Below are 27,524 nucleotides of genomic sequence, written 5' to 3'. Positions count from 1 at the left end.
TCGCCTTCGTCAGGGTGGGGAGGAGATGCTGGTGGGGGAGGTTGGGGAGGAGGAGTGCTGAGGGCTTCCCCACTCACCTTCCTCTTCCCTCAGCCTTTGCCCTTCCCCTTTCCCTTACCCTTACGGCCTTGGGGAACATCAGGGGGCTGTGGTGAGTAAGTCCGGGAATATTGGGGAGCATAAGACGTGCCGGGGAGTGGCTCCATCTCATCTCCCCGCTCCATCATCACACCACGTGATTCACCACGCACCCTCACTGCCCCATGTGATACGCTCCGCTGCCTCGCACCACCACATGAGAGTGATGACTCACTCCCGCCACTCTCACTTTCAGTGACCACCCCTACACTTTCAATTTCACTCCCCACTCCCTCCACGCCACTTCTGCCCTCCCCAAATAAAACACTAGGCCCATACCTCATAGAACGGTGTGCTGTGTGCTCGGGGCCACGATGAGTGATGATCTCGTGGCCGTACCATGTGGCAGCATGTCCCACGGCTCCGTCCTCGTCCTCGGTTTCGGCCTCCACATCACGTAGGGGCTGCAGAGAGGTGATTGCATGATGTTTTGTTGCAGGCTGGCCCACTCTCATGGTACGATGTGACGTAGCGCTGCTTCCTCGGGGACAGGACCTCCTCATCACTGATGCTACTTGCCTCCTCCTCTGGTTGTACATAATCCTTGTCTGCCATCTCATCATCAAGGGGTGAATCACTGTTCCCTGTGAAGGCGTCCAGGGCTGCTTGAATTTGCTCCTCTGAGAGACCTCTGTGCGCCATGTCTGACCTGGGTCACTGCTAACAGGTGAGTGACCGAGCCGAGGTTGAGCGCAGGTCTCGCGGGGTCACCGAGTGTCCCCGCCCAGTGGCAGGTAAGGGAAGGTCTCCCGACCCTGCGTACCCAAAATCAAGCGTGAGATTTGAAAATTGTGCAAATTATGAACCTTGCAATAGACGAGTTTCCGGTCAAAATTTTTTTGAAGTTAGATACTTCTATGGGTAAAAGATACACAGAAAATAACTATGTCAACTATTATTTCCAAAAGAAATGTGCAGAAACGCGAAAAAATAATAGATAAAGTAGCCAAAAAATCACGTGACTCTGAAACGGCCTGTGATTGGCCGTGACGTCACTACTCACACTAAGGCAGCATAGTCTGCTTTGTTTACGTTTAGCCAGCATACACTGTGTTTATTTCTGACCTCTAAGAATGTCCAGTGACAGAGGAATAATTGCCAATGTTTCGTTCCAATGTGTAAGTGCACTGACAAAAGCACAGTAGGGAAATTATTCCTCTGTATACTAGCCAATAACAATAAATGAAAACAGTGGTGGCTGGATGCTCGTTGGAAGTTCCCAGTGCTGGAATGCAGTCTTTACTGTTGTGAAAATATTATATTCTTCACCATATAAGTTCATGCATACCTAATTATCTGAAATTCAGTAAAAAAACTACGCTTAATTTAACTATTAATAGAATATTATAAGTCAGAGTGAAAATGTTCTAAGGTTAGTGGGTATTTCTACTTTAGATCACCAACATGCCTTGACAGACTTATATTTTGCACAGATACTGATTTAAAGTGCAAATAAATGCACTTGTATGTTAAATTAATATTTATACAAAGCAGATGTCTGCCAAGGAAAGCTGTTGAGCTAAAAGAGAAACACTTCTGCTAATTTTATCGTGTTTTCGCTGTGAATCCGGATTTTTTAAAAGGTAAAATTAAATACAAAAATTTGACTAGATTTCAGATAATTAGGTGAGTATGAACCTCTATGGTAATAAAATCTATAATACCAATTAAGACGTGCCAATTAATTCAGTGTTGATTTGGTAAATGACCGCCGATTCGGTATTTCGTCACACTCCCCTGAAGTATTGTACTGTAGTTCAGGGTCACTGAAACTGTTTTTTTCGGAAAACTAATAATGAAGTTATCAAATATTAAATATGAGCATAATACTATTATAAACTTATACAACTGATTCTATACGGCATACATTTAACACTTTCCACCTTATGAGGTACGAGCACCGCTCGGGTATGGTGTAGCTGTAAGCTACATCTGGTCGATTTCACCACAATTTACTTACCTAACAGGTACCATCCATTTACACCATGAAAAGTATTCCTTCACAACATACCTGAAGGGGATAGTTCGGATCTACGGTGGCCATGCAGGTACAACTATCATATCTTACTGGTGAAGTATTGTGTGATGGATTGGAGCGTCGTCTACAGTGTGAATGCTGACGTCATCGCCAACATGGCGGCTCCTTCCCTCCAGCCGCAAAGAATTAACCCGCGCCGTCCCGGCGACGTGAATTAACGCAGCAACATTGCAAGGTCCCTAATTTGCACAATTTTCAATTTTCGCGAGTGATTTCGCGAGTGAGTTTTGGCACGTATACACGAGACACCTTCCTCTATTCCTCTACAAGATGCCAAGCAGGAACAATGCCTTACACCGCATAACCTCCCCCCCCCCCGCACGCCATTGTCTCGGCAATTCACCTGTTACCAGTGACCTGGCCAATAAAGACATTCAGGGCCAGAGTGATTCCCCAATCGATGACAATGTGGAGGACAATGCTTACACAGCATTAGAGGAAGAAAGAGTCAGAAATGATGATCAGGTAATGTGGGAAAAAAAAGGTCATAAATGGTGATGAGTTAATGAGTGAAACAATGCTTATAATGCCTATATTACTGTTTGAAAACCAATATACTCTTGTACTACATATAAATTCGTACCAAGTAAATAAATACTGTTTATGAGTGGATAAAATAGTTACCCTCCCACAGAACTCGTTTTCTTTGGTGCCAGCCTGTTAGAAAACCTAGTCAGGTAAGGAAGGACTTGTACGTAAATCGGGTATTTTAAACCTCAGGTGAGCGATTTCTCTATGAATTTTCGATGTTTCTCACCAAAAGCGGATGTTTGAGCCAAAAAAAAAAAAAAAAAGGTTAAAAAACGTCGGGATGGGGCGGGTTAAAGTTATCACGTCTTGTTCAGTGCAAATGATAAATTAAATTAAAAAAGATACATTTACCGTAAGATTTTAAGTACATGGCAGAGTGCACTGGCCATGTTTACCCAGAGCCAGCAACACGTCTATTGGTGACGTACCAGTACGTAGACAGGACTGGCTGTTACAAAACGTTGTGACGTACCCATACGTCGACAGGACGCCTCGGGTTAAGAATTTTTTCTGAACAGTTTTCCAGTCACCACAAATTCAAATTTTTCACTCCTGAAATGATACTGGAGAGGACTTAAAACTATGTACCCCATTCATCAAACTTGTTTTTCTTCACTCCTTAACCCCTTAACCGCGGGGCGTCACTTTCGTGACGCTTGGGAGCAAGGGATCATACCGCGGGGCGTCGCTTTTGTGATTCTGTGTTATTTTGAATTCACCCGGGCTTTCAAGTGGGGGCTTGTATCATCTATCAGTACTGACAATGTCCAACACTAGTCAGCACTCCTAATCTCATCTGTACTCCCATCCATTGTTGACAATTTAGCCATTTCTCCCTGTTCTTGACTCCCCTCCCTACCCCCCCTCCATTACCCTATCCTCTCGCCTGCCCGGCCATGCTACGCTAAGTAAATCTTCCCTGGAATTTTTCACTGATTTCATCCATTGAAATAAGCCCTATGTCGTATTCTTATACCAAATAATATATACAAGAAAGAAATCAGGTAAGTGAGAGTGCCATACACCTGGAATTGGCTAATTATCACCTGACAACACCTCACGTGCACTCGTTCGCTAATTTTCGCTGTTTTTTCCACTTGAAATATGCCGTATAATCTATTTTCGTAATAAATATACATGTAAGGAGAGAAGGGAGAGGCCTAAGTGATATTTACATTCACCTGGAACTACCTAATTTATAATGTATTGTCTAGATTTCCTGCCAATCATATCAGTGCTACACAAAGCTGTTTCAAGATTTAACATTGGTAGCTCTGATTATATATCTCCTAAGTAGGCCTCTAATCTATTTTCGTAATAAATATACCTGTAAGGAGGGAAGGGAGAACCCTAAATGATATTTACATTCACCTGGAACTACCAAATTTATAATGTATTGTCTAGATTTCCTGCCAATCATATCAGTGCTAGATTTAGCTGTTTCAAGAAGTAATATTGGTAACTCTGAATAACCCCTAAAGCAGGCCTCTAGGCTGCCCCTGCGTTATCAGTGTACTGTCATCTTCCGAAGTGAGAGGACGTATGTTTCATCTTGCTGACTTCAAGGCCTTTTTCACCCCCATGCAAATGGCTCTGTGACCTTTACCCCCTACTAAACCTCGTGTGGAAAGAGGTAAAGGGCTGACAATTGATAAAAGAGTGACTACGATCTTTCTATTGAGTAAAACAGTGCAAGTGGAATTGTAAATAATGTGTAAATAATGTGTAAACAGCAAGTGAAAGTAATGAATGTAAATATACGTGAACAATGGAAAATAGTTTTATAAGTTATTTCAAGTGACAGTGCATAACACTGTAAATAAAATAGAAATGTAAATAACGTAAATAAAATAGAGATCGTAAATAGAAATGTAAATGAGTAGTATTATAAGAATATGAGTATATACCCTAGGAGTAATGAAAGTGAGTTTCACTCTAGCATGTCTGAATGCTATGAGTTATGAGAGTGAAGATGAAAGTGACATTCACTCTCAATGCCAGTATACTGTACAGGACGAGAAAGTGAATGCTACGTATTTTACTGAAAGAAATTGAATCCCTACAGTGACAATAAACTAATACTACTGAAGGAAACTTATGGATAAAGACTGTAGATATATATAAGTGTTATATAGTAATAGAAATATAAAGTGTGAGGGGTTTTATGAATAATAAATGACAGACTACCATGAGCGAACTAGTGCCAGTGCGACGATCAGACGCGCTCGTAATTTCCATTGCTTTCACAGTGTTTTTTTTTTTGAGTATGGATCCCAAACTACTTGAAAATTGTAGAATAGTGTTTATAGTGTTTGTATCTGGCTGTGGTAATCATATTACGGGTTGTTGGGAAGTGTAAAGTGGAGACTTCGTTACCCTACTTCAGAGGTCTCCACAAGTCCTACGGTAACCGACGAAGGCTCAACAATCATTCCAGGAGAAAGCTGAAGGTATGTGCCATAAGCATATGTAATTTTATTATTCTAGGACTAATAACTGATTTTTGGCAAATATTTTTTGAGAGTCTGTCGGAGCCCAAATAACCCCGCGGCACACGCAAGTAATTGGTAAACAAGCCCGCGGTGTAGGGGTTAATGAATTAAACAGTGTCAGATGACATTAACCGAGTCAACCGTTTACCACATTAAGCACACTAGGAACTCTTCCCTACACAATGATGTAATAGGTGTCTGACGAGACTGCTTCTATGACAAAACTGTTTACCACACTCATCACACTTGAAATTCTTCACTCCTGAATGAATTAAAAGGTGTTGAGTGAGATTACTCTTCCCTGCAAATTGTTTACCACATTCATCACACTTGAAATTCTTCACTCCTGAATGAATTAAAAGGTGTTTGGTGAGATTACTTTTCACTGCAAATTGTTTACCACATTCATCACACTTGAAATTCTTCACTCCTGAATGAATTAATAGGTGTTGAGTGAGATGACCCTTCTCTGTAAATCGTTTACCACATTCATCACACTTGAAATTCTTCACTCCTGAATGAATTAATAGGTGCTGAGAGAGATCACCCTTCCGTGCAAATAGTTTACCACATTCGTCACACTTGAAATTCTTCACTCCTAAATGAATTAATAGGTGCTGAGTGAGATGATACTTCTGTGCAAATAGTTTACCACATTCGTCACACTTGAAATTCTTCACTCCTGAATGAAATAATAGGTGTTGAGTGAGATCATGCTTATGTGCAAATAGTTTACCACGTTCGTCACACTTGAAATTCTTCACTCCTGAATGAATTAACAGGTGTTTGTTGAGAGTGTCTTTCCGTGTAAATTGTTTACCACATTCATCACACTTGAAATTCTTCACTCCTGAATGAATTAATAGGTGTTTGGTGAGATGAAACTTCTGTGCAAATTGTTTACCACATTCATCACACTTGAAATTCTTCACTCCTGAATGAATTAATAGGTGTTTGGTGAGAATACTCTTCTGAGAAAACTGTTTACCACATTCATCACACTTGAAATTCTTCACTCCTGAATGAATTAATAGGTGCTGAGTGAGACTATACTTCTGTGTAAATTGTTTACCACATTCATCACACTTGAAATTCTTCACTCCTGAATGAATTAATAGGTGCTGAGTGAGATGACCTTTCTCTCTAAATTGTTTACCACATTCATCACACTTGAAATTCTTCACTCCTGAATGAATTAATAGGTGTTTGGTGAGATGAAACTTCTGTGCAAATAGTTTACCACATTCGTCACACTTGAAATTCTTCACTCTTGAATGAATTAAAAGGTGTTGAGTGAGATCATGCTTATGTGTAAATTGTTTACCACATTCATCACACTTGAAATTCTTCACTCCTGAATGAATTAATAGGTGTTTGATGAGAGTATTCCTCTGTGTAAATTGTTTACCACATTCATCACACTTGAAATTCTTCACTCCTGAATGAATTAATAGGTGTTTGGTGAGACTACCCTTCTCTGTAAATTGTTTACCACATTCATCACACTTGAAATTCTTCACTCCTGAATGAATTAATAGGTGTTTGGTGAGACTATACTTCTGTGTAAATTGTTTACCACATTCATCACACTTTAAATTCTTCACTCCTGAATGAATTAATAGGTGCCGAGTGAGATGATACTTCTGTGTAAATCGTTTATCACATTCATCACACTTGAAATTCTTCGCTCCTGAATGAATTAATAGGTGCTGAGTGAGACCACTTTTCTGAGAAAACAGTTTACCACATTCATCACACTTGAAATTCTTCACTCCTGAATGAATAACTGCATGTTGGGTAAGACTGTTCTTAAAAGGAAATGCTTTACCACACTCTAAACATCTGAACTGCTCAACTTCAGCTAAGGACACTGTGTCCAGGACAGTCTCATTGTCACTGAGGAATATTTTGTCACCCACCTCACACTCTGACTGTTCTTCCTTTACCACCTCCAATATTTTGTCACCCACCTCACACTCTGACTGTACATCTGGTTCTTCCTTTACCACCTCCAATATTTTGTCACCCACCTCACACTCTGACTGTACATCTGGTTCTTCCTTTACCACCTCCAATATTTTGTCACCCACCTCACACTCTGACTCTACATCTGGTTCTTCCTTTACCACCTCCAATATTTTGTCACCCACCTCACACTCTGACTCTACATCTGGTTCTTCCTTTACCACCTCCAATATTTTGTCACCCACCTCACACTCTGACTCTACATCTGGTTCTTCCTTTACCACCTCCATTATTTTGTCATAAACCTCACACTCTGACTCTACATCTGGTTCTTCCTTTACCACCTCCATTATTTTGTCATAAACCTCACACTCTGACTCTACATCTGGTTCTTCCTTTACCACCTCCAATATTTTGTCACCCACCTCACACTCTGACTCTACATCTGGTTCTTCCTTTACCACCTCCAATATTTTGTAACTCACCTCACATTCTAACTTTACATTTGGTTCTTCCTTTACCACCTCCATTATATCATTCCTTCCACCTCTCTCAACTTCCACTATACTTCAGTTACTCTACCTTGGTGTTAATCTTACTGTCTACCACCAACAGGATGACTTACCCTCATTGTACCCATGCTCAGTCATCAGATGCTCCCATTACAATGAACAGTGTCAAAAATTCATCACTATTACTGGATAATAATAGTACATATAAAAAATGGATAAAATTTCAACACATAAAAAATGGATCAAATTTCAACACAGACTATTATTCCTTCAACCCTTTGGCCACGACCTATCATTTCTCGGTCATTCCCCTGGTTGCGGCCTAAGTCCCTAAAAAATTGTGCTAATTATATTGTTACTTTTCCAATGGGAAATGACTGTGAAGTTCTAATTTTTTTAGTGTGATAATGGTAAAAAATGCACATTTCTCTACGAAAAAACTTTAAGGCCATAAGAAAAAAATGTGAAAATTAATTTTTGCAATTGTGTGATTTTGCAATAATGAGGGAATTATTTATGACAAGCAAGGTTTTCACTTGTATATCTACACTTGACACATGTACAGTACACTGTCTGCTGGCACATACAGAGAAATCAAAACTAACCATATTTGTACAAGAACATTGTAATTTTCTGAGAAAAAAATGAAAAAATAATTAATTTGTGCTATTCTCTAATTTTGCTATAATGACAAGATATTTACTTCAAACAAGGTTTTTCACTTGTATATATACACTAGACACATGTATACTGTTTGTTGGCACATAAAAGAAATCAAAACCTACTGTATTTAGAGAAAAACAACAGACATTTAGATGGAAATGTGTTTTTTTCGGCTGTGGACTGTGGTTGCCTGACTTGCCACAAAGAATAATTGGTAGGGCGACCACAGTCACCTAACACGGCCAAAGGATTAAATATTGCTAACACGTGAATGTTTCTGAACCATAACTTTAAACATACAGGCCATCACTGCTGAGTCAAGCTGTCAATTCAGGCATATTACCACCATCTTCCTTACTTCAAATGCTGTTACCCATTGTCTCTGCCGTAAAAGATCCTGCAAAGGATACCACACCAGGTATATAATCCAAATCAGCTTTGTGGAAAAAAAAAAAAAAAATCTTCCACAGGACACTACATGGATAATAACCCATAATTTGTTGGCTGAGGTACCTCTTGTTGGATGTGCTAACACAACATAAGATGTGCCCTCAGTCCTGTTTTGTACTTATCATCCATTACTCAGGCAGTGACGACAGTGTTTATGACTGTTTTACTGCTCTGACTCCAGCTGTGAACCTGGAACAACAGCCGCCATTAGACCAGCATTTCCATGAAGTTAATTACATGGTCCAGTGAACCCTAATTTTGCATGGAGCTCATTTATACTGACAAAAAAGAAAAAAAAATGTTCAGGTTCATTTTAATGGTAATTCAATTTGCAAAGCAATAAAAGACATATAGAAATGTATATTAAAACAGCTAAAGGAAAAATACTGTGTCTTTGTCTTACTAGAGGCTTGTTTGCAAATCTGTGTACAACATGAACTTTTATAAACAAAAAATATAATTTAACATTTAATATCACTTTACTGTTTCATTCATGACCAATACATCTTTAACCCTTAAAATGTGTAATCATCAAGTAACTGCTATATTACTTTTGGAATGTATTCTGAACTTCCTACCACCTCATTATTGTGCATCAGAGACATGGATAGCATCAACTGTGGCACAGTTTGACAGTAAGCCACACTATACTGGAATTACTCCTGTATTGAAGATAACAAAAACTTTAAAGAGCCAAAAGAGGAATCTTTGGGAATATTTATAATTCAATTTTCCCCAATACCAAAACAAGGGGATTCTTAAGCTTTTTTTTCTGTGCAGATTTCACTTACACAATGCATGGTACAACCTAGGAATACAATATAGCCATGCAAAACAATGGTTTACAGTACAACACTTTATAAAGGCAGAGGCAGAAACATAAACATGAAGATTTGAGTCTTGGCACAGTCATTACCTTTTAGCAGGGGTCAACATCAGCTCCTCAGATGAACTGACTGCAAGCTGCCTTGTGCATGTCCAGTTGCCCTCTCACCACACACCTGAATCACAGATCACTTCATTACATACACAACGGTAGACTATCTAGTGGGCAAGTACTTCATGGTACATCAATGCAACTATGTAATACTTTTATAAGTCATTGATCTGGAATCAACAGATTAATGTGTACATCCTGAGGAAATACAGAAACCAGTAAAGCTTAAATGTAAAGCATTTATAAAACAAAGATACATACATCAATTGTAATTACATAATTTAAACAATGACTGAAATTATGAGGTGGTGGCAACAATCATCCACTCACTTGATGTATGGTAGTACTGAACTTCTCCCTTCCCCTTTCTCACTTTATTTCCGTCTGCCTTCCTCTCATCTTACCTCTCCCTTCCCTTTCTGTTACTTTTTATGACTCTTCTTTCCATATCAGGTGGCTCTATGCTCAGTAGGGTAGGTTCATTATAAAACTACTATCTTGGACAAGGAGAGATAGTTAGGACTCAGTATTATGATGTCTGACGAGAAGTTTTAGATCCATCACTTGTATAGTTTTTGAGGAAATCGATCTAAAGACAAATACAAATATCAGTGACCCATTGAAGTTTTTCACAATTTTACTCTGACTTTCGTTTGTATGAAAGCATAGTATATGTGCATTCACTGAGCCTGACTTTTGTCATGTTGCAGGTATGTTACGTTGTGATACATTTCTTGAAAATGGGAAGAACTCGCAATTCTGCAGTGTCAACTTGGACTGGTACAGCCAAAAAGTTCTGCAGTCACCTTTTGCCACAGGATAAAACCGAACCACCTACACTCTGCCAAGTACAGTACAAATCCCAGTTAACCCGGTGGCTTGGGGAATTTACCTTCCCGGTTACAGATTTTTCCTGTATTTCTGATTTTCAAGTCAAATCTATACAAAGGCTATCACAGCAGTAAATACAGTTCAGGTACTCACCAGTCACATCAGAGGTTACACTAAGAGATTCCGCTTGAAAAACTGCCTTGTAAACACACACCATGGTCATAACACATAATGCAATGTGTAGCAATTTGCAGTACTGCAAATTGCACCAGTCCATTGTTTACCGAATTGCTGTATTCATTATATGTCTGTACTCATAAAAATTGAAAAATAAAATAAAGAAATAAAAGCTTGAACATTTATTAGTGAACTGATGATGTGTTAAGACTGCACTGTAGAATTATCACGACACCTCTCCCCCCACGTGAGTTTTGTTTACGTTTCTGACCCCAGCTGTTCTTCTTCCCCACCTGACCTCCATCACTCCACCCCTCACCCACCACTCAGCTGTTTTTGCAGAAAATAAAATAAATGATGTATGTATGAAATGCAGGCATATTATTTATTTATTTTTCTTCCAACAAAGTAAACTTTCATTCCTATTAACATTTATATTCAGCCATTAGTGTTTTATAATGTTAGCCTTTTTCAAGTCTGTTGCATATGTCCAGCTTCTGTTTCAAGGTAAGCACGATACGCTTACGTTTAGTTTGCACTTTAGGCATTTTGGAGTGTACAAATTACCGTCTATCAGAGAAACACAATAGCTAGAGAGCTTGTTTACTGTATGGTGGCAAAAAGCAGACTGGTGATTTTTGGAGGGTGTGGAGGATGACTGAATTCAAGTAGGGGAAAGAGGGGGAGAGGAGGGGTGGTTAAGAGGATTTGCTAGGGATTTACATTAGCCCGAAATGCCTTCACCTCGCTTTGTCTGACTTCACCCAGCCTTGCGTGACACGATCAAACGGCGGTTTGGCGGTCCATTCAAATTGGCGCACAGTTATAACTAACTGACATTTTTACCTGCCCTTGAATTTTCCCGTTTTTCTGAGTATTCCGTTTGTGTGGATACCGGATAGCTGGGATTGTACTGTAATACAGTATTGCTATTATCTGCAGAACAGTCATCCCCATGTAAAAGATTACGCTACTGATAGCAAAGGATGTCATCGACATCTGGGGGGCAGTCAACCCACGGCTTACCCTACATGGAGAGTATTACGTGGTGAAAATGGTCAACAGAGTGTGCTTCAAGAAAGCAAAGGCCGTCAACAGGAAATCTTTTCCTACAGTTCAGGAACAGAAACTGAAAGCAAAGTTAGATAAGCTTTTTGATATTTCCGCCTGTATATGTGAATAGCCTGTCCGTAACTGTGATGACAAATCTGTGAAGCGCAGCAAAGAAAACTGTCAAGTCCAGCATATTGTCTGCACTTGTCCTCCTAGAAAGAAGGTGAATATTTTCTCTGATTTATAATTGGTTCTATGTGTGCATTATTCAGCTGAATTCCATTGGGCATGCAATATAATGCACATATATCTTATTTCTGGTTCCTATACAGGACAGGCAATACCTAGATGATCAGAGAGCTAAAGTGGGGACCAAAGGCTCTTTCCAGTTGGGCCCTCTTGATAGAGCCGACTCAAGGAGATGCCAAAAAATGGCAGCTGATGTCGAAAGACTCAAGAGACAGGCTGAAAAGCACAGGGAAGCTGATGTGGTAGCTTCTACGACCACGTCTGCCCATGTTCTCGAAAGTGATATGGAAGAATTAGGACACGGGAAAAATATAACATATATTTTCCAAAAAACATGTGACGTATTTCATACTTCCACCCACTTAATGTAGTGGTTTTGTCTTTAGGGTAGCTCTACATTGAGTGGCAAGCTAAATTATTTCCTGTAAACCAGGAAAGCATTTACAACGCTGGGTGGTAACCTTATAACCAATCAACACGTGTTCCCTACATGACAATAAGTGGGTTGGCGGAGGATTAGTGCCCCTCCCCGGAAAACAATCAGCTAAAAATACGAACAAGAAGCCTCAGACCAGGACTGACCAAAAGGTGATGACTAAAGGCCCTATCACACTGTACCTCGTACCAGGAACGGCCGAGGAAGATTTAAGTGGAACAAAACTTGGACGCTATCACACATGTTCCTCGTATCCTCGGCAAAGGACATGCTTCTCACACTGTTGCCAGAGCCCTGTCTCGCGACTGTGGAAAGTGATCGTTGTCGCTGACTCGGTAAAGAATAAGGAGAAGCAACTTTTGTTTACAAACTGGTACACACGCGGAACTGCCTCAATTTCTCTATAAGGGTGAATTCAGCTGCCCTTGTCCAGGAAATAGACGATAAAGCCATCAGTACGTTGTTGTTGTGGTGGTGTTTTCAGGTGGCGACTGGTTCGTCTACTCTACCTGCAGTGGAGTCCTCAGTTGTAAACACGTGATATTTTATCGACATCACTGTTTCCTCGGTGTAGGAAATATTAACTCTTTATAAGGCCTTCAAAACGATTGATATTTATTATAAAATATTAATAAGTATTCAGTGTTAGGCTAAATGTTTAATAATGTAGTATGATATATTCTCTGTAGAGTAGCCTGGATTTTGGTCACACTGTTTTGCCCGTCGTATCCACGGCAGGAATCCATCCAGATGGGTTCCAAATGCCCGTGGTATCGTCGGCAATTTTACCACGTTACCGTTCCAATTTACCATCGTATCCTTGGCAAACCTTGTATGAGGTGCCGTGTGATAGCCCCTTAAGGACCGAACAAAGGACATGGTACAGATAGCTACTTGGAATGTAAGGGGTGTAAATGATGAGGTGAAAGAGAGATTGTCTAGGTGCTTGTGGGAGCAAAAGTGGATGTATGTGGAGTAACTGAAACTAAATGGCGAGGTGAGTGTGAAAGAACAGTATGGTTGGGAAATATGTGCGGGAGTAGGTGAGAATGACAGAGCAAAAGAAGGAGTATGTACTGGTGTAAGTAACAGATGGAAGGAGAATATAAGAAAGTATGGATCAGTTGGCTTTAGGGTTGTGTGGGTAAGATTGAGAGTTGGACTAAAAATGTGGACGATCGTGTGCATGTATGCGCCAACGCAAGATCGTGCAAGGAGAGAGAGAGAGTGGAGTTCTGGACAAACATGGATGCATACTTGGAAAAGTTTGAATGGAATGAGAAAGTGTTTTTGATTGGAGATACGAATGGAAAAGTAGGGAATGTTAAGGTGGATGGAGTGGTTGGTGAGTGGGGTGTGCCTGCAGAGATGGATGAGAATGGCAGTGCTTTAGTGGACATTTGTGCTGCGAGGGGGTTGGTGAGAGTCAATACCCTCTTCACGCACAAAATGATCCATAGGTACATGTGGCAAGTGATGAGAAGGGTGGGTGGTGAACTGAAAGAACGGAAGGTGATGACTGGTTACATATGTTTGGATGAAAGGATGAGGTGTGTAATGGATGCAAGAGTATACAGAAGCTGGGGAAGTGGACTTTCTGACCACAGAATCAAGGTCCAAAGGAAATGGAGAAATAGAAGAAGGGAAGGATAGGTGGAAGTAGTGCATACAAGGAGAGTGGAAAAATTACAAGAGGAGGGAAAAAAAGCAGAATTTAAGAGGGAAGTGGAGATGCCATTGCGTAAATATGGATTCGAGCAGATGGGGGATGTAGAAGGTGTGTGCAAGATAGTCACAGAAGAAATCTGTGCTGCATGGGAGGTGGTGTGTGGGATGGAGAGAAGACAAAAGGGGGTGCAGGGAACAGCATGGTGGAATGAAGAGGTGAGGGAGGCTGTGGCACAAAAGAAGAAAGCATAGAGTGAGTAGATGAGAAACATTGGCGTGGAAGAAGCTGAGAGACGCAAGAAAAAGTTACATGCAGAGAGGACAAGAGAGGTGAAAAGATTAGTAAGAGAGGGTAAGAGAAGAGTGGATGAGGAATTTGGGAGGAATTTGAGTGTAAATTGGAGGGAATGTAGGAAAATGTTCTGGAAAGAGGTAAAGAGAGTTAGACAGCATGCCAATGAAGTTAGCTGGGGAGTGAAAGATATAAATAGTAGATTTTTTTTTTTTTAATGTGAGGAAGAAGGAACAAAAGGCCGCAAGCCCGCAAAATTGTTCCTTCCAAGAGAAAAACAAAATACAAGAGAGAGCCAAATTCAAGATCCGGTCATTTCATTTCAAGATGTCTGGAGTGACACACTGCATTTGAAAGACTGATCATAGGAAGCAGGAAATACAGACAGAGGGAGACAGTTCCAGAGTTGACCTGTTGCATAAATGATGGACTGGGAGTAACGGTTAACTCTTGCTTTAGGGAGCTGGACAGAAAAGGGATGAGAGTTTGCTGCTAGACGGGTGCTATGCGCCTGTTGTAGAGAAGGAGGAATGCATGCAGATGGTTCAGAGTAGTGGCCATTGAAGTAGTGACAGAAAAGAGATAAAGATGCAACACTGCAGCGAAGAGAAAGAGGTTGAAGGGAGTCAGTAAGAGGAGGAGAGTTAATGAGATGAAAAGCCTTTGACTCCACCCTATTGAGAAAAGCTGTATGTGGGAAGACTTCCCACATGAGAGTTGTACTCCACACAGGGGCGGATGAAACCCGTGTATAGAGTAAACAATTGTGAAGGGGTAAAGAAGGAAAGGAGTCGGGTTAGCACACCTAATCTCTTGAAAGCAGATTTTACAAGAGTTGTAATATGATCTTTCCAAGATACGTCCCGAGTAAATGAAACCCAGAGTATGTTCGAGGATGATGCAGGATTAAGCTGAATATTATTAAACATTAGTGGGTATACCTGTGGAAGATTCTGTCGAGTTGATAGGTGTAAAAACTGAGTCTTTGATGCATTAAAAACAACCAGATTATTTTTACCCCAGTCAGAGATACGAGCCAAGTCAGACATTACGTGTGCCATTGCCTCATCCCTTGTTTGTTGAAGTAACTGCTGAGATGGACGTTGCGGGAACCGAATGGAAAGGTGAAGGGTGGAGTCATCAGCGTATGAGTTGATAGGGTTAGATGTACAGCTTAGAAGGTCACTGATGAATAAATGGAAGAGAGTTGGTGATAGGACAGAGCCCTGAGGAACACCACTGTTAATAAATCTTGGAGAACGATGGCCATCTACAACAGCGGCTATAGAATGACCAGAAAGCTAGAGATGAAGGCACAGACAGAAGGATAGAAACCGTATGAGGGCAGTTTGGAAATTAAAGATTTAGGCCAGACTCAATCGAAAGCCTTTGAGATGTCAAGTGCAATGGCAAAGCTTTTGCCAAAGTCCCGAAAAGAGGATGACCAGGAGTCTGAAACATAGGTGAGAAGATCGCCAGTGGAGAATCCCTGACAGAACCCATACTGATGATCAGAAAGAAGGTTGTGATAGGAAAGATGCTTTAAAATTTTTCTGTTAAGAACTGACTCGATAACTTTTGAGATACAGGATGTTAAAGCAATTGGACGACAGTTAGAGGGTTGGGAATGGCCACCCTTCTTTGGGACTGGTTGATGAGAGCAAACTTCCAGCAAGAAGGAAAGGTACAAGTTGGTAGACAAAGGCAAAAGAGTTTGCCTAGGCAGAGTGTAAGCACAGAAGCACAGTTCTTGAGAACAACAGGAGGGACTCCATCAGGCTCATATGCCTTATTAGTATTGAGGCCTGTGATGGCAGAAAATACATCAGCTGAAGAAATTTTAATGTCAGCCATGAGGAAGTCAAAATGGGGATTTGATGGAGGAACAGTACCGGAATCGTCTAAGGTGGAATTGGAGGAGAAAGTCTGAGCGAAGAGATCTGCTTTATCAGTAGAAGAAATAGCTACAGAGCCATCAGAGTAGAAAAGAGGAGGGAAGGATGATGAGGTAAAATTGTTAGAAAGGTTTTTGGCAAGGTGTCAGTAGGAGCAGGAAGAATTCGAGTTAGAGAGTGGAGAGCATTTAGTATGGATGAAGAACAGACTTAGCAAGAATCCGGGCAGAAACGTATAGAAGATGTGATTCAGGGGTGGGTTGGCTCTGGTAACTTTTATAGGCCCTCTCCTTCTTGCGGACAGCATTAGAACAAGCATGATTAAACCAAGGCTTTCTTGCATTAGTCAAAGGATATGAGAAAGGAATGTATGCTTCCATGCTTGAGAGAATAACCTCTGTAATGCGCAAGGCACACCCAGATGTCTCCCGGCCCTGGAAGCAATAATCATTCCAGGGAAAATTAAAGAAATACTGCCTGAGGGCCTCCCAATCCACAGCTCCAAAGTGCCACAGACGACGTTTCATTGGAGGCTCCGCAGGCTGTACCGGAGCGATAGGACAGGTTAAGGTGATAAGGTTGTGATCGGAGGAGCCCAAAGGAGAGAAAAGATTAACAGTGTAAGCAGAAGGATTAGTTGTAAGGAAGAGGTCAAGTATGTTGGAGCTCTCTCCAAGGCGGTCAGGGATAGGGTGCTGTACAAGCAGCTCTAGGTCATTAAGGATAGAAAAGGTGTAGGCTTGTTCACCAGGTGGATCAGTGAAAGCAGAGGAGAGCCAAAGGTGGTGGTGAACATTGAAATCTCCTAGAATGGAGATTTCAGAGAAAGGAGAAATGGATAGAATGCGTTCCATTGTAGAAGTAAGATAGTCAAAGAATTTGTGATAGTCAGTAGAATTAGGAGCTAAGTAAACAGCGTAGATATATTTAGTCAGAGAATGACAGAAAAACCAAAACCAGAGTGTAGAAAATGCAGAAGAATCGAGTTCAGGAACACAAGAGCAAGATAAGTTGTTGCATATATAAACACAACAGCCACCTTTGGCTTTCAAATGAGTATATTGAAAGCAGGAGGATACAGAAAAGAGTCTGCTGTCAGTTGCCTGAGACAGCTGAGTCTCAGTTAGAAAAAGAAGGTGAGGTCTAGAGGAGATGTGGTGTTCAAGAGAGCGAAAGTTAGAGGAAAGGCCAAGAATGTTGCAGAAATGAAGAAGAGAGTCAGACAGTGGTTCCAGGCATCTTGAGTCATCACCGGGAGAGGGGCGGAAGGTGGGGGCATATAGGGTCCCCCCCCCCGGGGACTCCGGGGCCACGTGTTTTGCTGCCATGATTATTTTTTTTTTTACATTTTAGAGAAGGAAGTGTGGTGTGTACTGTGCATGTAGTTTGGTGTTGATAGTTAAACTTGTATTGGAGAGCATGCTGGCCTACTCTCTGTGTTACTGAGACACTGAAAAAGTTCAGCAAAGAGGGATGGTTGGGACCTAGTCCCGAGGGCTGATGAAATGGGAGCTCCAGCTATCCCTGTCATCAGCTTTCCATCCACCTTGGGTATACTGCCCTGCTCGACTGGTGCTACAGTCTACTCCTGTAGTAGAGAAGGGAGAAAACGTGAGCAGATGGAGAGAACAGTTTAAAGAACTGTTGAACATAAAGAATGAAAGTAATGCAAGTATAAGTGGCTAGGGAATGGCTAGGAGATAGAAGGATGTGAGAAGAGAGGAAGAAATCAGTAGGATGGAAGTTGTGGAACCAATGAAGAAAGTCAAAATGGGAAAAGCCCCAGGAACTGATGGAGTGTGTGGTGCATTGCTGAAGCATGGGGGAGAGACAGTAGTAGTAGGATGGGGAAGATGTGCACATTGGCCTGGGAGGAAAGTAGAGTCCCAGAGATTGGAAGTCAGGTATAATTATTCCCCTGCAGAAAGGAAAAGGGGAAAAAGAAGTATGTGGTAATCATAGGGGCATTTGTCTTCTTAGTGTAATAGGAAAAGTGTATGGTAGGATACTTATTGACACAGTTAGGGAAATAACAGAGAAATGAGTTGGAGAAGAACAGGGAGGTTTTAAGAAGGGAAGAGGATGTGTAGATCAGATATTCATTCTTAGATCTTTAGTGGAAAAGTTTCTCAAAAAGGGAAAGAAGTTGTATGCTGCCTTCATGCATTTGGAGAAAGCATATGACAGGGTGGATAAAAAAGGATTATGGAAAGTATTAACGCTTTTGCTCACGATAAGTTTTAATAAGTTTCACATTCCACAACACATCACCTTTCTCCCCACCCCCCGACGCCTGCCACGTGCTCAAAAAAAGTGTATTCGTGGCTTATTTTCACCACCCAAACATATTTATTTTGCCACAAAACCCACATATTGCTATTCGTCAATGTTTGTTCTACATAAGGAAAAAAAACACACACACACACAAACACTATACGAATGTTACAGCGGTGTGAATAAACATTCAAGAACATTCATCTCACTTCCCAACATCGTAACTTGAATGTTCACAAATCTATCTCTACATGTTATACCATCATTAGAAAGAGAATTTTATTAGCTTTCGAATGGGATCGTCGGCATTTTGATACGAGGTATGGTTTTTGAGTAATAAGCGAAAAAGTGAAACTTTCTGACTGACACCAGATTTTTTATTCATGGAGCTCTAGCAAAAAACTTTTCTTGGCAATGTTAGTTTTTTTTTTATCATCGTATGCAGAATATTATGGGCTTTCATTTAAGACCAGAACTGTTCTCCTAAGTCTCATAGTTTTCGGAAAAAAAAAAAAAAAAAAAAAAAAAAACGGTGTACCCACCCGGACGCTGAACCGCTGTCAGCTGTGGTCACTTACGTTATTTGCCCATAGCGCACAACATCTTTATGCTTGCTAGGTATGTTTTTTTTTCAGTTTTATTCTAAATACTATTATAAAATAACATCTGGTTTTCTTTATAGTCCTCTCAGAAACCACACATGAAAACTACATCTGTTGCTTGCAACTGAAACTGAAGCTGTACTTATTTCCCTGTCATTTCTGTTGATGTAAAGAACAATATATATAAATGTGTAAATATACTGACATAAAGACAGGTAAACAGATAAATTAAAACAGAAAAAATCACTTACTTCTCAAGTGGCGACTTTCTTCCTGCAGGACCAGGTGGGTTTGGAGGTGAGAAGTTTTGTACTGTGTGTGTGTGTGTGTGTGTGTTCTTACCTAATTGTTCTTACCTAATTGTATCTTTACAGGAATGAGTCAAGCTCGTACTGTCCCGTGTCTTAAACCATATTTATCGTACATATCCTTATTTTTGTGAATTGTTTTGGCACACACTATTTCATTCAGTAGTGTATTCCACTGATCAATTGCTCTATTTGGGAAACAAAATTTCCTTACGTCTTTATCACCTCTCTTCATATGCAGTTTTTTGCAGTGTCCTCTTGCTGATGCTTCCCCATAGGTTAAGTAATCATTTATGACTATTTTCTCCTTCCCTGATTTGCATTTATATAGAATAATCATGTCACCTCTTTTCCTTCTCTCCTGTAGTGTTGGTAGACTCAGTTTATTTAGTCTTTCTTCATGGCTTAGATCCCTTAAGGTTGGTACCCATCTTGTAGCGGCCCTTTGAACTTTTTCAATCTTGTCTATGTGTTTTTTGAGATGAGGACTCCAGACTACTGATGCATACTCCAGGGTTGGTCTGAAGGTCAGCCGGAGATAGTCTGTTATTGATAATCACACCTAGGTCCTTCTCTCTTTCTGATGTGTGTAGGGTTTTATTTCCTAACGTATAATCCTAATCAGGTCTTCCACTTTTACCAAACTTGATTACATGACACTTGTCCACAATGAATTCCATTTGCCATATATTACTCCATTCATTAAGTTTATTTAATTCTTCTTGTAGCTCTTTACAAGAGTCTGTGTTAGTAATTCTCCTTTGTATTTTTGCATCATCTGCAAACATGTTTAGATAGCTTTCATTTCTAGTGTTACTGTCTATATCATTTATATCCACTAAAAACATGATTGGTGCCAGCACTGAGCCCTGTGGCACTCCACTAGTCACTTCTTTCAATGATGAGTAATTTCCCCTTAGTACTGTTCTCATTTCTCTTTTCATTAGAAACTCTTGCATCCAACAATACAGTTTGCCTCGAATTCCTACTTGATGGTACAGTTTCCTTAAAGTCTTTGGTGTGGTACTGTGTCAAATGCTTTCTTGAAATCTAAATAGATACTGTCCACCCATCCTTCTGTTTCCTGTAATGCGTCTGTTACTCTGTCATAGTAGCTCAACAGATTAGTAACACATGATTGTCCTTTTCTGAAACTACACTGTCTTTCTGTTATCATATTGTGTTCTTCTAGGTGACTTACCCAAGCTTTTCTCATAAGCTTTTCTAATACCTTGCCTACAACACTGGTTAGTGATACTGGTCAGTAGTTAAGTGGATTTTGTCTATTCCCTTTCTTGAATAAGGGAACAATGTTTGCTTTCTTCCAACTATCAGATAGTTTACCTTGACTCAAGGATTTCTTGAAAATTGAAAATAATGGTTTACTTAACTCCTTTGCACATTCACGCAGCACCCAACATGAAATTTCATCAGGACCAGTTGCTTTTCCTTTGTCTAATTTACTTAGCTCCTCCTGTATTTCTTTTTTTGATGTTTGTATATCCTTATTCTTGTAGTGTGATGAGTAAGGATGGAGATTTGGAGGGTGAAGTGCTTGAAAAGGTACAGCAGGGAAGAAAGGTTGCTGGTTCTTTGAAAGCAGTGATAAGAAACAGGGAAGTGAGCATGGAAGTGAAAATGTTACTACATGACAGTATTGTGATACCAACTCTAACGTATGGAAGTGAAGCTTGGATGTTGTTGGAACGACACAAGTCAAGAGTGAGAGCAGTGGAAATGAGTTATTTAAGAGGAGCCTGTGAAGTCACGTGGAGAGACAGGCTGACGAATGAGGATATAAAGGAGCGTTGTGGTGTGGATGTGGATGTGATAGGAAGCGTTATGAGGAACACACTGAGGTGGTTTGGCCATGTGGAGAGGATGGAGGGTGAAAGACTGACGAAGAGAGTGTATGTGAGTGAGGTGGAGGGGGGAAGAGGGAGGGGGAGGCCGAGGATGAGATGGAGGGATGGGGTGGAGAGGTATATGAGAGAGGGGGGTGTGAGTTGGTAGCAGGGCAGTGAAATGGCGGGGGACAGGGCGACTTGGAGGCGATTTGTTTGTGGCCACCCCAAAGGGGATTGAGGAATCTGGCAATAGATAGATAGATAGATATATCTGGTAGTATGTGTGGGCATGCATGTTCCACATAATCCCTCTCAAAATATTTTTCCTCTCTAAAACCTGATGGAAATTCTTGTTTAGTGCTTCACAAATATCTTTCTCTTGTGTATAGGTGATTCCATCGTCTGTAATGGATTGTATTTTATCTTTTACTTTGGTTTTGCTTCTGATGTAGCTGTAAAATAGCTTTGGTTGATCATTACTTTTATTTATTATATCCTCCTCAAACTGTTTTTGGGCTTCCCTCCTTATTCTTGTATAATTGTTTCTTGCCTGTTTGTAATTATTATACGCCCTTTCACTATTGTGTCTTCTGTATCTATTCCACGATTTTTTACATTCTGTATTGAACCATTTCTTTATTTTATTTTCTTCTTCTTTGTGCTGTGGGATGTATTTCTGGACTCCTATTTCATAAAGTTCACAGAATTTTTCATATATAGCATTTAAATCTTGTCCTCTAAGCTTCTTTTCGCAAGCAATTTCTAAGAAGTACTTCTTTAGGTCATGATACTTTCCCTTTTTATAGTTTAGGCTCTTTATATAACTTTCATTGCTGTTACCTATGTCATATGCAATCCTGAAGCTGCAATTTAGTACTGCATGGTCACTTTTGCCTAATGGAGGGTGATATATTAAATTGTCGATATCGTTTTCTTGCCTAGTAAATATGAGATCTAGCATTGAGGGTACATCGAGGTCTCTTTTTCTGGTGCTTTCCCTTACATGTTGCATTAGGAAAAACTCTTGCACAAGATCCAGGAGCTTTTGGTCCTAACAGCTTTCTTGGCTTATTATATCTACAGTATTCCAATTTATATTTGTATTAAAATCTCCAGTTAGTATAATTCTTTCCAATTTCTCTTCCATTTTATGTAGTAATGATCTTAAACTCTGAATTGTACTCTCTGCCAGGTCCTCATATTCGTCTCTTTCCCATGTGTTTGATCTGGGTGGCATGTACATATTGGCTACAATTACTTTCCCTTCAGATGTATTGATCTCTACTGCAATCAGTTCTACTTGTGACGGTATATCTAGTTCTATTTCTTTGACTTTTAGATTTTTCTTAGTTAATATTATAATTCCTCCTCCTTTTTTTAAGTTCCTATCTCTTCTCCACATATTATAGTCCTCTGAGTTTGGGATGTCATTTGATATCCTTGGTGTTAATTTTGTTTCAGTTAGGCATATTATATGTGGTTCATTTTTTCTGAAATAATCCTTCATCTCTAATAATTTCGATACCATTCCATCTACATTTGAGTACATCAACTTAATCATCTTGTTCATATACTTGTCATAATTTGGTTCTACTACCTTCCTCCTTTTTATTCCCTCCTGTTTATGTACCACTTTCGTACCTGCAATCCTATTACTTTGTAAAAAAATGTATTCTCCTCCTCCTCTGATCTTCCCTCATGTTTTGTGTTTGCTTCCTCCCTCTTCTCTTTCAGTAATTCCAGTTCCTCTCGTGTTAGGCATCTTTTTATCCATACATTTTTGAACTCCTCTTTTTCCATAAGATTCCTGGCATTTTTTAGTATCTCCTCCACGGTGTTTACATTCTGGAAGGTTACCTTTAGGGGTCTTGACTTGCTTCTCTCATATTTCCCTAACCTTTTGTGTTCCTCTATGTCTTTACTACAGATTTCCTCTGATACTTCTTTCAATATGCCCATTACATTTGCCATCTCCTTTTTGTCTCTTGAGATCTTGTTTTTTACTTCTTCCTCTTCTACACCAGTGATTACTATAGATTTGTTGATATCTACTGAATCTCTGACTAACTTAGGATGGTTTTGGATTATTCTTTTCACTTCCTTTTTAATGCTTTTTTCTTCCACCCTTGTTTCTCTTTCTTTACTTTCACCATTTCAGCATACGTGGTTTCAACATCATTTTTGTAGCTTTGCACAGCTTCATTCACCTGTGTTATCTTCTCAACATCACTGCTTTGGTCTATCAGACTGCTTACTTGCCTAATTGTCTCTGTATCATTTTTGAACTCTTCCATAATACTCTCATGGTTGACTACTGTACTTGCCATCTCACAAATTTTCCTCCTAAGTGTACCCACTTCTACTGTGAGCTCATCTATGGTTGTGTCTTTCTTGTTGACTTCCTTTCCTAATTTTTCTATTTCTTTCTTTTGCAAGTGCATCTGTTTCTTAATTTCATCAATCTCATTCTGAAAAGCCATCTCTAGTCTGTGTACTCATTCCACCAGTTTATTGTGAGTCTCCATTTCAACCAATTCTTGGTAGAAATCATCATCCTGCTTTCTACCTTTATTCCTTTTCTTTTCCAAATATGCTTTACTAAAGTATGTCGTCATTTTGCAGCACTACAAGCACATACAGTACTTACCTTCCCTGGGGCAGTTGTAGACTAAACAAACGATCAGCTGATTGTGCGCATTCTTGCTCTGCTTTGTTTTCTTTTCTGTTTGAACAAGTCCAACTTAAAACTTCTTCTTTTTTTTTATTAGATTACCATTTAGTCTAACCTGGTACAGAGCTTGACTCATATGAAGATACTAATTTAGGTAATGCCACTGGCCAAGTTGGCCAGGTATGGAGCGGTGGCAACGTGCGTCTGTTCTCCTCGGTGCCTAGTGTGTGTGTGTGTGTGTGTGTGTGTGTTCGTATGCTCCACTAGTGAAGATATTGCTTGGCATGGTACCGCTCAAAACAATCACCCATGCAAAGCGGCACATCACATACAGGACACATGTTCCTTGTGTCCTTCCTCACCCCCAACCTGATACACAAGGTATACCTGAGCATCTTCTTGTTGGGGATCCTCGCCCAGTGGTGGCCCTGAGTGCGGTCTAACCTGATGTCGTCGTCTATCGCCCAGCGACGCTTGATTGGATGCCCTCGTGCTCCGTGGTCTTGTTGTGCGGGAAGGACAGCTGCAGGCCCAGGCACAGGTTCTCCTGACGGACCAGCAACTTTAGGTGGTGGCGGTGCTGACACCTATGATAGGCCTCCTGCAGGTAGTGCTGGTGGCGGTGATGGCACCCATGATGGGCTTGCTGCAGGTGGTGCTGGTGGCAGCGACAGCACCCGTGATGGGCCTGCTGCAGGTGGTGCTGGGACCCGTGGTGGTCCTCTTGCAGGCGGTGCTGGTGATGGCTGGGCCCATCCTGGCACTGGTGCCTGTGCCTGCTGGGTGCCAGGTGTTGCTGGTGCTGGCCTTTGGGTAGGTAGGCCTGGGGCATGGTGGATTACATCTCCAGACGCAGGCCAGTCCTCTTCATGGAAATGCAGAAGATCGTTGATGATCTGCTCCACAAATTCAAGGAGAGTTACTGTCCCACGTCTGTACTTTTTGTACAAGGTGAATGCATTGAAGAGTGCCATGTGGACGAAGTAGAAGGTGGTCTTCTTCGTCCACTTGATGGTTCGCCGTTGGATGGGGTAGTACTGAACCATCTGATCGAAATGATCCACACCACCCACGTACCTGTTGTAGTCCTCCGCTACGACGGGCTTGTTGACAACCTTCTCCACATAGGTTGTCCGCCTGTCATTACCCCGCACCTTCCATCAAACCCTCTTTGGAATGGTGTCGGCGCTGTGGAAGGTGGACACCATGTTGACAATGCACTAGTCCCTCCACAGCAAGACGAGCACATTGTCTTTGTGCCTGTATGCCATACATCCCCTCAGGCAGGCCCTGGTGATGGCCTGCAGCTGGCGTGGTGCTCCTCTAGGCAGCTGCAGGGTCCCATACATGTAAATGCCTGCTGTGAAGAGTCATTTGCACAGGGCTACAGAATTGTAATAGTTGTCTATGAACAACTTACAGCACTGGTCCTTCAACGGTTCCACCAGGCCTCACACGGTGTTCTCGAGGGTCTGCTGCACCCGTGCGTAGACCTCAAGGTTCCAGATGTAGCCCGAGGATGACTCAGCCACCATGCAGAGATTAATGGCATACTTGTTGGGCTTCTGGGGGTTGTAGACACAAAAGGGCAACCTGCCCTTCCATCCCAGAGAGCCCTCATCGAGGCTGAGCTGCTCCTTGGGTTGGTACATTGACTGGAACTGCTGAAAAAGGTAGAGGTACCCCATGACTGTGTGAATGTGGATGAGCTGATCTTGGTTGTCCCAGGGTATGGCAAACGAGTTGAAGGTGCGGAAGTGCTTCAGGATGGCGTTGAAGCACCTTCCACTCATCGTCCGCCTGAACCTTGGGTAGTCGTACTGCTCAGAACTCCTTCAGTAGTGCCCGATCGTGGGCATGTGCACGACTCCCATGAACAGGTACAGCCCCAGGAACTTGGCCATCTCCTCTTCATTACAGGTGAACCAGGCATCCAGCTGAGTCCCAAGGAATGTGGCATACCGGTTGGTTTCCATGGTGAGATATGACAACTCGCGAATGAAGAAGAGCTGGAAGAACTGCAACGGAGTTGTTGGGATATCCACCTTGATCCCTGGGGAGCCAGTGAACAGTCCTTGGTTTGGTGTGAACAGGCCACTGCTCCACCCAGGACCCTCTTCACCTGCGGTGGCGGCAGAGGCAGCGGGTCGGCCTGCCAACACCCTTCGGCCTGCCCTCCAACCCCTTGGACGTCCCCCGTGACCAGGCAACGGACCATGGTGCCCTTGTCTAGGAGGAGACGGCTCAGATGAGGACAAGGGCAAGACAGAGGGCTCTGGGGACTAGAGATGTACTGATACCAAAATTCCGACCAATACCGATACCGATAACACAAAATTGGACCAATACCAATACTACTGCCGATACTGATACTGATACCAGTGAGGGAGGGTGGTGCCTGCAGTCTGAGGGCTGTGGCAGGGCCCTGAGCTGCTGATGTGAGGCTACTAACCTGTCTCGTTGATGTCCATGATGGCAGATGTGGCTCATTACCAAAGAATGTACAGTACTGTATTACTATGCACTGTGTACTCAAAATAATGATACTAAATAATTGGATATTATGGTACCAATAATTTATTTTTCATACCTATAAAACATCCAAATCCTGTTTATCAAAATACTTCCTGTGAGTGATATGTTACACACTAAATTCCTTTTAAGTATCGGTAGTATCGGCAGAAAATCGGCTGATACCAATTCCGATACCAATACTCTAAAAATGGGCCGATACCACCGATACTGATACATCGGTACATCTCTAATGGGGACACCATTCTCCTCGGCCTGGCTGGCGAGGATGTCACCGTAGCATCCTGCACAGCAGACGCCGGTGGAGGGGCCATGGTCACATACAATGGCCCAGATTCCAGTGACACTGGCTTGGCCAAGGGGGCAGAGGGGCCTGGAGATGGAAAGAAGACGAAGACAGTGGTGGGACTGGCAGGTCCTAGAGGTGGGAAGAGCCTTGAGGTGAGGCCGGCCACCGATGATGGTGTTGTCTCCCATGGTGGAAGGTGGCGGGGCAGCTCCACTTGCTGGCCGGAAGGCGTGATGTCAATCTCCACCCCAGAATGTTTGCTCTCGCTGTCACTCTCCGACTCGATCTCATCAAGGAGTCTTCTCCACTTGTCTGGTGTCAACCCCTGTTTCATCTTTGCAAAAGACTTATTATCATTGCAAGCCAACTGGAGAATGAAATTGCTGAGCTAGGGTTGTGAGCTGAAATAAAGAAATCAAAATATTGTATTCACACCCAGCCAAGAACTTTGCTCAACACTAGCCCAACACAAGGATTCATGATATACATGTATGTCCTTGAAAAACATTGTCTGCTACACCTGACTTAGTGCACAAGTAGGGGCCACCTAAGTGACCTACAGAACACATGCATGTACTTTAGTGGTAAACTATGCTGTACTTCTCATAAAGTGATAGATTTGGTTATTTCTCACGGGAAAAAAATATGTAAACAGTGCAGCATGTTCTCGAAAG

General features: G+C 41.5%; 1 protein-coding gene across 1 annotated transcript; it reads right to left on the bottom strand.

Moving 5' to 3' along the window:
- Positions 1-798: 798 nt before the first annotated feature.
- LOC145410767 (uncharacterized) lies at positions 799-24,785 on the bottom strand. Its single transcript, XM_080280868.1, has 4 exons — positions 24,617-24,785; positions 24,417-24,552; positions 5,516-7,095; positions 799-893 (listed from the first exon to the last, which is right to left on the bottom strand). The coding sequence occupies exons 1-4, from the start codon at positions 24,783-24,785 to the stop codon at positions 799-801; spliced, it is 1,980 nt and encodes a 659-aa protein (XP_080136994.1).
- Positions 24,786-27,524: the final 2,739 nt, after the last annotated feature.

This window comes from Coenobita brevimanus, chromosome 86 (assembly GCF_032717465.1).
Source record: "Coenobita brevimanus isolate Jiangsu-jjx chromosome 86, ASM3271746v2, whole genome shotgun sequence".
Lineage (NCBI taxonomy): Eukaryota > Metazoa > Arthropoda > Malacostraca > Decapoda > Coenobitidae > Coenobita > Coenobita brevimanus.
Note: the sequence above shows the minus strand (reverse complement) of the source record. Positions and strands in the feature narration are given on the sequence as shown.